General features: G+C 31.9%; 1 protein-coding gene across 1 annotated transcript; it reads left to right on the forward strand.

The window, feature by feature from the left end:
• The first annotated feature begins 4,423 nt into the window (after window positions 1-4,423).
• Window positions 4,424-10,654, forward strand: LOC18051124 (cysteine desulfurase 1, chloroplastic). The gene is made up of 9 exons (XM_006446295.2): window positions 4,424-4,783; window positions 4,907-5,066; window positions 5,938-6,124; window positions 7,243-7,388; window positions 7,467-7,539; window positions 7,652-7,715; window positions 8,823-8,922; window positions 9,970-10,128; window positions 10,306-10,654. Exons 1-9 carry the CDS (start codon window positions 4,467-4,469, stop codon window positions 10,474-10,476), a joined length of 1,377 nt encoding a protein of 458 aa, XP_006446358.1. The 5' UTR covers window positions 4,424-4,466; the 3' UTR covers window positions 10,477-10,654.
• The last annotated feature ends 601 nt before the right edge of the window (window positions 10,655-11,255 follow it).

An 11,255-nucleotide genomic window follows, 5' to 3' on the forward strand; every position in this document is an offset into this window, starting at 1 on the left:
ATATGAGTATCCGGGTTTTATAATTTTTTAATATTATGTGTATTTTTTATTTTTTGGTAATTTTATAAGTTTTAAATTTGTTTTAATAAAATTTGACATGAAAATATGAACTTTAAATGTTTAAAATTTTATATATATGTAATAAATGAATCAAATAAATATAAATATTTAAAATAATATTTTTTATAATATTTTTAATAAAATTCGGGTTTCGGATTTATCAAGTGATGCCTAAGACCAGTCCGACTTCAATACCCGGCCCAAAACGCCTGGGTACGGTCCGGGTCTGGACCGAACGGATATTTTTACCACCCCTACTCAGACGTTTCATCCCTTTCGCCGAGTTATATTAAAATTTTAAATTAATAAATTACACCAAAAGGATCAAATTAGTCTATAACAAATTAATAATATACCATAAGTTACGTCGGGTTCAAAATAAGAAAACTAATATTCGACCATAGGTTATGTTGGGTTCAATATAATGGCTAACAACGTAAACATAATATTAAAGAGAATATAAAGGAGTATAGATAGGATATTAAAATTAAGTTTTCATTTTATTTTTTTGTTGATGTGATATTCATTCATTCGATTTTAAAATAATAATTCTATAAAATATAAAAATTATTATTTAATAGATGAGTGATACATCGAATCCAATAGATAATAATTCTTTAAGCAAATGATGAGTTACAATTATTGTAACTTAGAGGCTCCCAATTCTTTATATTATTTTATAAAAATTAATTCCATATAAGTATACGCTACACATTCTTTATAACCTAAAAAATTAAAAAAAAAAACTTAAACTCACTGGGATCAAAAGATCTAATAAAAAATGAGTCTAACATAATTTACCCAGCTTAATTATTATTATAAGTGAGTCACATTTTAATTGAAAAATAAAATCATTGTAAGCTCTGAACCAATAAAATAATAAAAGATAAAATTAAAATTATAAAAAAAAATATTAGAACATCACTAAAAGACTTTTCAAATGAAACTTTACTTCTCAATACGAGAAGCTACGTTAGTATGACAAAACTTTAGAGGCTGTATAATATTAAGGTCTTAACCTTGTGTGGAATTGGGGCATTCGATTTTAGAGGCAGAGGTCGATAGCCTTTGCATACCGCGTATGATGGAAACTAGAGATCATACCCCGATTGTGCACACTGCTTTGATAAATTCGATCAAAAATCTTCTCTTGAAGGATTGGCATGTTTTATTTCGACATATATATCTATTGCAAAGCCAACTTTGCAGCTGATTTTTTAGTTAAGAATCCAGGACCTTTGCCTCCTGGATTTCATGTCTTTCAGGAGCCTCCAACAGGACTTGGTCCTTGACTCCTTGGCTTTCTGATGATACGTACGGGATGAGAATTTCCAGATCTATAATATCTTAGCTTGGCTGAGCCTTTTTGTACCAAAAAATAAATAAAATAAAAGTTACGTATGTAAAAAGAGTTGTAAAAAACTTTTTCAAATGAGATTTTTAATTGAAATAGTACTTCTCTCTCTCCAATATTATATTATTTCTATCTTATTACTCTTGAAGATAGAGAAATATTATAATTGTTATTATTTTGGTGGAAGAAATAATTTGATTAAAATATAAATTTATAGTTATTTAAAGATTCTTTTAGGAAGGGGCTTTCCCTTTTCACCTTTCTATTTACTACATAAGTAAATAAATAAATATTTAAAAGAAAAATTAAAAGAGTTTTTTAATACATAATGCTTTAACAAAGTGATTCAATACCATAATTATTTTATAACAATAATAATTGAAATTTTAACAACTGAACTTTAAGTTAAGTCCAATTCCAATTATTATGTATTTTTTATTTATTAAATAATAAATTTTATAACTGATGTTCAGCATTACTCATTGCAGCCCAAACTTCCCACTATTATTATTATTATTATTATTATTATTATTATTGTTGTTGTTGTTGTTGTTGTTGTTGTTGTTGTTGTTGTTGTTGTTGAATATTATATACAATACGCACAACCAAATCTTAGGACAAGATACGCAGGAGAGAACAATTTTTTCAGACATTGTGGACCAAAGCCCAACAAGCAACTGCCTACTAAAGTCCAATACGTATAAAACACAACCTCATAGAGATTCAAACCCGAGATACCGATCAATCCGAACATCCGATCAAGGATCCGGGTTGTTGGCAAACTAGCCGCCGATATAGAATAACAAACAACAAATGAAAACTTACAAAAATTATTTTGTATTTTTTATTTATTAAATGATAAATTTTATAACTGATCTTTAGTATTACTTAGGTCATGTTTGGGAGTTAGGATTAAGCATGGGATTGGATTAACTTTGGGATTAAATATTTTATCTATTTGCTTGGATTGGATTAGGGAGGACTAAATTTAAATTTAGTCCTTAAATCATAGGATTAACAATCCCAATTTATAAGTGGGTTTAGATGGGATTAGAATAAGAGAAAAAGATTTATTCATATTTCTTTCATAAATAACACTATTTTTTACTTGTAACCTAAAATTTAATTAATTAATTATTTATTTTATTCATGATTTACTTGAATTTATTTTTTATTTTTTTATAGTCTAATTAAATTGGTACTTTTACTCCAATAAAATTAACTATTTAATAATTCGTTATAATAATTGATTTATTAAATTTAATAATCACCAATGTAATATTAAAAATAATCATGAAAATTAATAATACAAGTAAATAATTGATTTTATTTATACATTATTTGCTAACTTTTTGATAAAATAAAATATATCTAAAATATCTAATAAAAATTAATTAAATAATTAAATAGTTTTATTAATTTATACTTGTTTATTATAATTATGACTACCCAATAACTAATTTACTACATATATTAATGCTCTTGTTAATTACTTTTAAATTAATTTTAATTATTACTCTTAAATATTCATAAATATTTTTTTGTATTTAAATATGATTTAACATTGACCAATCCGATATTTTATCAAACATAATATATAACATAATATAATTTAACTTAATCCAATCTAACTTAATCTGGTCCAATTCTAATAATTAGTTCAATCCAATCCAACATGTCAAACATATCCTAATTGAATTAGGATTCCAGCACAAACTTCCCACTAATATTTGTATTTATTACTATTATTTTTGAATTTTTTATTTTTTTTCAGACATTGTGGACCAAAGCCCAACACGCATGACGCAATTGCCTACTAAAGTCCGATACGTGTAACACACAACCTCATAGAGATTCAAACCCGAGATGCCGATCAGGCCTAGGGATGGCAATGGGGAGGGAAGGGGAGGGACCGATCTCCCCGTACCCCTCCCCGTCCCCGTCAGAATTACTTGAGAAAATTCCCATCCCCTCCCCGAATAATAACAGAGGATCCCCAAGAGTCCCCAATCCCCGAATAACTAATACATTTTTTTTTTCAATTTTGAGTTAATCATATTAAAATAAAAGTAAAGTTCGAAATATATCTTACATTAATATCTATTACAAAAGTCACATACATTAAATTAGTAAGTAACGCAACATGCAAGGAATACAAACTTCTTTTACAAACTATCATGAATAAATTAATAGTTTAATACAAAATTGTTACAAATAAAATCGAATTTAGATTCAAAATTAACTTTTTCAATGGTGGTGTGGGCACTTTATAAATGTGGACTATTTCCTTTACAACACAATAGTTAAATCGGAGCAAATCAAAAGCAAATATTAGATTAGATTAGATATTAAAATTGTGATTCGCTGTGGGCAATTATAACATCTAAAAATAAATAAAAAAATAGATTTAAGTTTAAAATATTTAAAGAATATTAAAATTTAAAAAAAATGTTTGGCTAATAGAATCTACTCGGTCTTTTTAATGTCCTAAATAAAAATTTATGACTTTAATTAGTTAATTAGGCCTAAAAGTTTAATAATATAAATATTTTGATATTTTTATTTTTACCAATATTTATAATTTTATAATTTAAATTTTATTATTTATTTACTAATAATTTTAAAAAATTAAAATAAAACTAAAAATTAAAATGGGGAAATGGGTAGGGGATGCAGTTTCCACCTTATCCCCGTCCCCTCCCCAAATAAGAAATTGAGTAAAAAAATTTCTCCATCCCCTCCCCGAATAAAAAATTGGGTATGAAATTATCCCCATACCCTCCCCGAATGAGAAAAATCTCCAAAAATACCCGTTCCCGTAGGAATTTTTACCATCCCTAATCAGGCCGAATATCCGATCAAGGATTAAGGAACCACTAGCCGCCCTTATAGCCACGAACAACAAATGAAAACTTATAAAAAACAATAATAAAATAAAATAGCATAATTTTGAAAAAAAAAAGAAGGGTAAAAATGAAAATTTACATGGTAAGGCCAATAAATAAAATCAAAACGGCCGTCTGAGGATAGTGTAGTGGTTGGCGTCGAAAAAATGGAGGCCGTGGTTCCGAAACTGGCGTCCTTCAATCTCTTAAACCCTAAATCTAAGTCTAAATCCGCTATTAGAAGATTTTCTTCTGCTCTCTGCGTATCGTCGTCGCCTTCTGTAACTTCGACCGACTCAGTTTCGCTGGGTCACATAACCCGACCTGATTTCCCAATTCTATACCAGGAGGTGTATGGGTCGAAGAAACTCGTGTACTTGGACAACGCCGCAACTTCTCAGAAGCCCATTGCTGTTTTGAAGGCCTTACAGAACTATTATGAAGCTTACAATTCCAATGTCCACCGTGGCATTCATTTCTTAAGGTTCCTTTTCTTTCTTTTTTTTTAAAATTATTATATATTATATATTTCTCAACTCAATTTCAATTTTTTTTTTGAAAACATAATCTTGATTTTTTTTAATTGCCTGTGAATGAATGAACATAGTGCAAAGGCTACCGATGAGTACGAGTTGGCTAGGAAGAAGGTTGCTGCTTTTATTAACGCTTCTGATTCTGGAGAGATCGTTTTTACCAAAAATGCGACTGAAGCTATCAATCTAGTTGCTTATTCCTGGGGCCTCTCTAATTTGAAATCTGGAGATGAGGTCTCTCTTTCAACTTCAGCTCATTTTTCTTCTTCTTTATTGCAAATTCAATAAATTTACATGTTGATTCTGGGATTTTGGATTTTGATACTGGGATTTCATGTGACTAGTCTTGTTTGCAGAATTGCTTTATGAGGACAAAATCTATTAGAGATTGCTTGCGTAACTACATAAACACAGAGTTGTATGGTTGCTAAATGAATTAACTCAATCTAGGTTACTTTCTAGATAGTGGCTCAAGGTAAGATTGATGTTACTGATAAAGTTGAAAAGAGGATGTCTTAATTTCTCTTTATGCCTCAATGTGGTGTGTTGTGTCAAACTGTATAGGGCATTAACCGTCCTTTTTTCCAACTACCCAATTGCTATAAAATTTTGGCAGAGTTTTCTCAAGGCAGTGAAGTTGGTGTGTGATTTTATTAGCACATACTTGTCTGTGTTGTTGAGCAATTCTGTCCGTTTGGTGGGCCCAAAAAGCTTTGGTTTAAGTAAATGAATTGTGTTGCAATCTTTTGCTGATTCGGCGAGAAAGGAACAATGGATGAGTTTATTTATTTTGTTTTGGAGGTTTTTTGTGGACTACCAGTTTGGTTTTGTATCTATCTCTCTCTCATTTTCTTTTAAATAATATTTCTGGATTCTTATCAGAAAAAATAAAAAGTAAACAAACCATGAATATCTTGATTTTTTGCAGAACGAAGATGATCACCTCTTTGTTTTTTTAGCTTCTGGTTTTAAAGCATATAAGGACACCGGTTTATGGCCTAAATACATTTCAGTAATAGTATTTATATGGAGGAGATTAATTTTGGCTATTACATTGTTCTGCATATCCAGCTGAAGATGCTGTCTGACGTTATATTTGCTGCAGGTGATACTCACAGTTGCCGAACATCATAGTGCCATCGTTCCCTGGCAGCTTGTAGCTCAAAAGACTGGTGCCAATTTGAAGTTTTTGAATTTAAATGATGATGAAAGTCCTGATCTTGACAAGTTGAAGGAAATGCTTTCAAGGAAAACCAAACTTGTAGTTATTCATCATATCTCTAACATGCTTGGTAGGTATCTAATGATAGATATTTCTGCTTAAGGCTATTGGTTATTAGTAGTCAATGTTAGACACACTCTAGTTTCTTGTTCTCTTGATCTTTCCTTGTGTCTGGCACATACTTTTGGAACCAAACTGCCTGTCACTTCCTGTTAAAAATTGTCATGCTTAATGGTCATTTTTTTAAAAAAAGATATATAATTTTGGTAGGAGTGGAGAGCCTTAAGGATCATATCTGAGCCAAAGTAAGAGTGGGTTTGTTTTGGGTGGTAAGAAACCAAAGTAGCTTTGCTTATTACCTCATTTTGTTGATCGTAATCATTTCATTTCAAGTTGTAACTTGCCCATTGATTGTCATTCAGATTTTCCCACATCATTCAATGTAAGATTGCATACTGTATTTTGCTTTCAAACATAGAGGGAAGCCACTACAAAGTAGATATCTTCCTTTGATGAAGAAATATGCCTTAGTGGGTACATCTGGTGTAGAGTTAGTTTCCTTTTCTTTCTTTTGCATATGAATGGAAGCATAATTTCCCTTTTGCTTTATTTTGATTAATATTAAAGAAGTTTATCCATGCTGGAATTACAGTGATTGTTTTCTTGGAAGTCTATGTTGGAGTATCCAATCTTGTTTAAATACTTAATTGCGCTACGTTGGATGCTACCATTACTAGATTGCTCTTGGTTGCAAATTCGTGTTTTTGTGCTCATGTTTAGCTAGCTGCTTTTGGTTAAGTTTCTGGTCAGCTTGAAAATGTTTTTAGTTAGCTTTAAATTGATTTTGAAAAGTACCAACATTTGTTAAGTATAATATTGTTTCTTTTATTCTGGTTCTATCCTCCATTTAACAACGTAAGCTTTGGGCTGACTTCGCTTAACTGATAATGGTCTACATTACTAATATTTTGACGTTGCTTCTTGTTGTTTTGATGTATGAATTAACTTTCCATGGCAATGGTTGTGTATATAAAGGCCGAAGCTAAGTTGGTTACTCTAAGTGCATTTGTTTAATATATTGTATGGTTGATTTACTGATGCTACTAGAATAGTCCTACTAGGATGTTGATAAATAGTGAATACATGGAAAAAGATATACTCATACATTGGCTTTTTATTCATTTGTAGCTTCTATTCTTCCAATTGAAGAGATTGTACATTGGTCACATGATGTTGGGGCGAAAGTGCTTGTAGATGCTTGTCAAAGTGTTCCGCACATGGTGGTTGATGTCCAGGGCCTTGATGCCGATTTTCTTGTTGCCTCTTCTCACAAGGTTAGGTTGTTGCCTTGTAGGCTGAAGTCTAAACTTTATTATTCATTGTATTGAGCTTAAAAAATAATCATGCTTCAGATGTGTGGGCCTACAGGCATTGGATTCTTATTTGGTAAGAGTGATCTCTTGTCTGCCATGCCTCCATTTTTAGGTAAGTTCTTATATTCTAAACAGTTCTGCATCTGTGTTTATGACAGTTATGATGCAGATGGTAACTTACAAGCTGTTTCAAACTTTTTTTTTTTTCCTCCCAATCTCTACAGGTGGCGGAGAAATGATTTCAGACGTTTTTTTAGATCATTCAACTTTTGCAGATCCTCCATCTAGGTTGGTGGATTTATTTAAATATTGACCCAATCTTATAAATGAATGCATATCAGTGGAGGGCTAGCACCATTGTTTTCTGTAGCTTGTATTTATTGCATGAGTTTAACTTGGTGACTTGGTATTTATTAAGCTCATTTACATTGTCATCAAGACTTCTTAGAGTGGAGGTAGAGAAATATAAATCTTGAGCTTATATCTTTGTTTATAATTGGGTGAAATTTTCCACAAAACTGAAGGGGTTACACTTTGGAAATTGTGACATATCACAACTTATGAGGAGAAATGCCTTGAGAAATTCTTGGGAAAGTAGTAAGATTGGGCTGAAACTGATTTGTCTACTCATTCATCATGCTTTTAAGCGCAGAGTTCCTTTCAGATATCTATTTGTCAAGTACTTGTTCCTTTATCTCTAATTTTTACTTTGATTTTCATTTCCACCGTTCCCAATACTCTCACTGGCATTAAGAGTGGTTCCAGTATGGGTTGCCCTTTTATGTTCCAATTGATGAGTCCTTTTTCTTCTATTATTCCTTGGCATCTTTTTTCTTTGTTATTCTCACAACATTGGAAATCAGAGGTCGTCAGCTTTTACTTTTTGTGCTACTAGTCAAATATTTTTATGGAGACATCTCCTTGAGATGCCTGCTAGAAGCCAGAGTGACAAAAAGATTACCCAATGAAGGATTATGCCTCCGTGAGATGAGTTCAATCTTCTGTTTGATCTTTGCAGACTTCATTGGGTAATTCGATATGTTCCCAAAAATGCAAAAGGCATTTCATATTACATATAAGAAAAGGGATTATCCAAGGATCTAAAACCCCAACTCATTTTGGAGGTCATATTCTTCCAGTCTTTACCATAGGTGCCAAAGAATGAAAAATGCCCAAAAGGAAAGACAAAATCTGACACAGTCTTCATCATTAATCAGGCTCCTTAAATCTACTGGCAATTCCCATTAAATGAAGTTAAAGATCATTCTGCTGTGATGCATTTAGTTGTCTAGTAAAATGGTTTTCTTTTTCAAGCACCCGTTGTTTGGTTAACTTTTATGTTTGTGCTATGTGCTATTTTTGTCTTAATGCTGTTAAACTTTTTATGTGGATTAGATTTGAAGCTGGAACACCAGCAATTGGTGAAGCCATTGGATTAGGAGCAGCAATTGATTATTTGTCAACAATTGGAATGCAGAAGATTCATGCTTATGAGGTAAAGTGGATAATCTGCTCTATAATAGTAATACAGGAGAGACACAATACAACTCTGTGAGGCAGAAATATGTTACTGTCATTGACCATAGGAGTTGCTTTGTTCTCAAGGGTTCTTATGAAATGGGTTCCATGTAGTTCCCTAAAGTATCAACTAGGTCCAATCCTAAGGTTTGTCATTTATGCCAAACAGCTACTGTTTGAAACAGAGTGCATTAGCAGGGGCCTCTTTAATCCACAAAAAGGAAGCAAACAAAATCTCATGGACTTAGTTGATATTTTAACTAAACTCAGGGACCTATTTAATGAAACTCCTTTTCACAGTGTTGCCCACATCTGTTTCCTTATCCTTCTCTCTCAAAGGACTAGGATTTTGTATAAGGAATTTATTGTCATGTAGACCTAAAGTAATCGCTTAGTTTATTTTTTACATATGAGTTAAGGTTGAACTTGCAGGATTTATTTTTGTGTAGCCATTGGCACATTACTTTGTATGATATAGACTCGAACTTATTATTGGGGAATAAGGAGATAAACTTTTTTAACATTGTCTTGTGGCCCATGAAGAATGGTCTCTTATAGCTTGATTGGAGTGCGTTGAGTGTGCCTCAGTTTGTGTTTAGTTAGTGTTCCAAACTGTACTCGGGGAGAATTTTTGGGGAAAAAGAGCATTAGTATGTTTGGTGGGGCCGTGCAGGAGGTGTTTGAGGAGGAAGATAAGTCATCAATTGGTTTCTGAGATGAATTTTAAGGTGATGTTCTTTTATGGGGCACTCACTCTTCTCTGTTTTTACCATCTTCCCTTTTATGACTTTTTGGAACTTCGAACTTTTTGGTTTTTCACCCCCTTAGTTTCCTTAGTTTCCTTTTTTTTTTTCCTACTTTCTAATTGGCTTCAAGTGTACATAGAGTTGCACATGCTGTCTTATAGGCTTTTTCTTTCTTCTCATAAACGAAGAAAGGGGAAGAAAAATCAAAGGGGAACGAATTAGGATGCTATTCAATATAACTATATGTTCTTAGAATGTTTGCAATTGTGGTTTCACAGATGGAGCTGGCCAAATATTTATACGAAAATCTTCTGTCCATCCCAAATATACGCATTTATGGGCCCAAACCTTCAGAGCATGTTCAGCGTGCTGCGCTCTGTTCTTTTAACGTGGAGAATATCCACCCTACAGATATTGCAACTCTTCTTGATCAACAGGTACCATAACAAATAAATTCTTGTCAGTCGTACACTTGGAAAAGTTATGCAGTAATTGTTTTTTCCATTTTATTCTTGTTGATCTTTCTAATGGATAATGAAAGTTCAGGAAAAGCTTGCTTAATAGATTGAAATAGCAATAAATCAACAAATATAGCTAACATACTTAATTCTCAGTATGGCGTCGCTACCAGATCGGGTCATCATTGTGCTCAGCCTCTCCATCGTTATTTAGGAGTCAATGCAAGTGCCCGTGCCAGTCTTCACTTCTACAATACTAAAGAAGATGTTGATGAGTTCATCCACGCACTCAATGAAACTGTTAGCTTTTTCAATGTGTTTAAGTAGGGTTTCCTATTATTGTTCTGTACTCTAATTTATTTTAATCAACTGTTCAACCCACATGTACCATATTTATACACATGTTTGATGCAAATATTTTCTTTTTATGTGAATTATAATGGCCGACATCTGTAACATTTCTACATATAATGTACCACATCTATGAGTTCTTTTTTAATTTTTAGTTTTGTCTCCCGTTTTATGTGGTATTCAAGCTTTTATACGGGTCAGCTTACATTTTTTGTTTGGTCATTATCATGTACAGTTTTTGGAATTCCTGTGTTTCTGGGATTTGTGTAAATTGGAGTATTTGTTAGCTCAAATACATTGGACACATGGCTGAGCGCATCACAGCAATTATCACAATAATGTTATGGGATCATATCCGACATTCCTTCTTGGAAATTTTAAATTTGAGTAATATTGGAATGAGTCTCGATTAATATGATAATTTATTTGTAATTGTCAAATCCTTACGTGCTTAATAATTTATTTGATATGATAGTTATGGTTATTTAAATTCAACCGTTGAGATTTTTACTATTACTATTTCCTTTTTGTATTGGTGGATCTATAATTACTTTGTCCAGCACATTAGGCTACAAATAATTTGAACCAAGTACATTAGGCTACAAATAATTGAACGTATCTTGATTTATCAACACTATATTTTAGATTTTTTTAAGGTGGGAATTTGCGTCATAATACTCAAACTTTTTTAACATTTTAATATAGCATTCTTATGATAACATGAGACTTAAGCTTAGCAACGAGTTAAGTCAGGC

Source organism: Citrus clementina, unplaced genomic scaffold (assembly GCF_000493195.1).
Source record: "Citrus clementina cultivar Clemenules unplaced genomic scaffold, Citrus_clementina_v1.0 scaffold_2, whole genome shotgun sequence".
In the NCBI taxonomy this organism is placed as follows: Eukaryota; Viridiplantae; Streptophyta; class Magnoliopsida; order Sapindales; family Rutaceae; genus Citrus; species Citrus x clementina.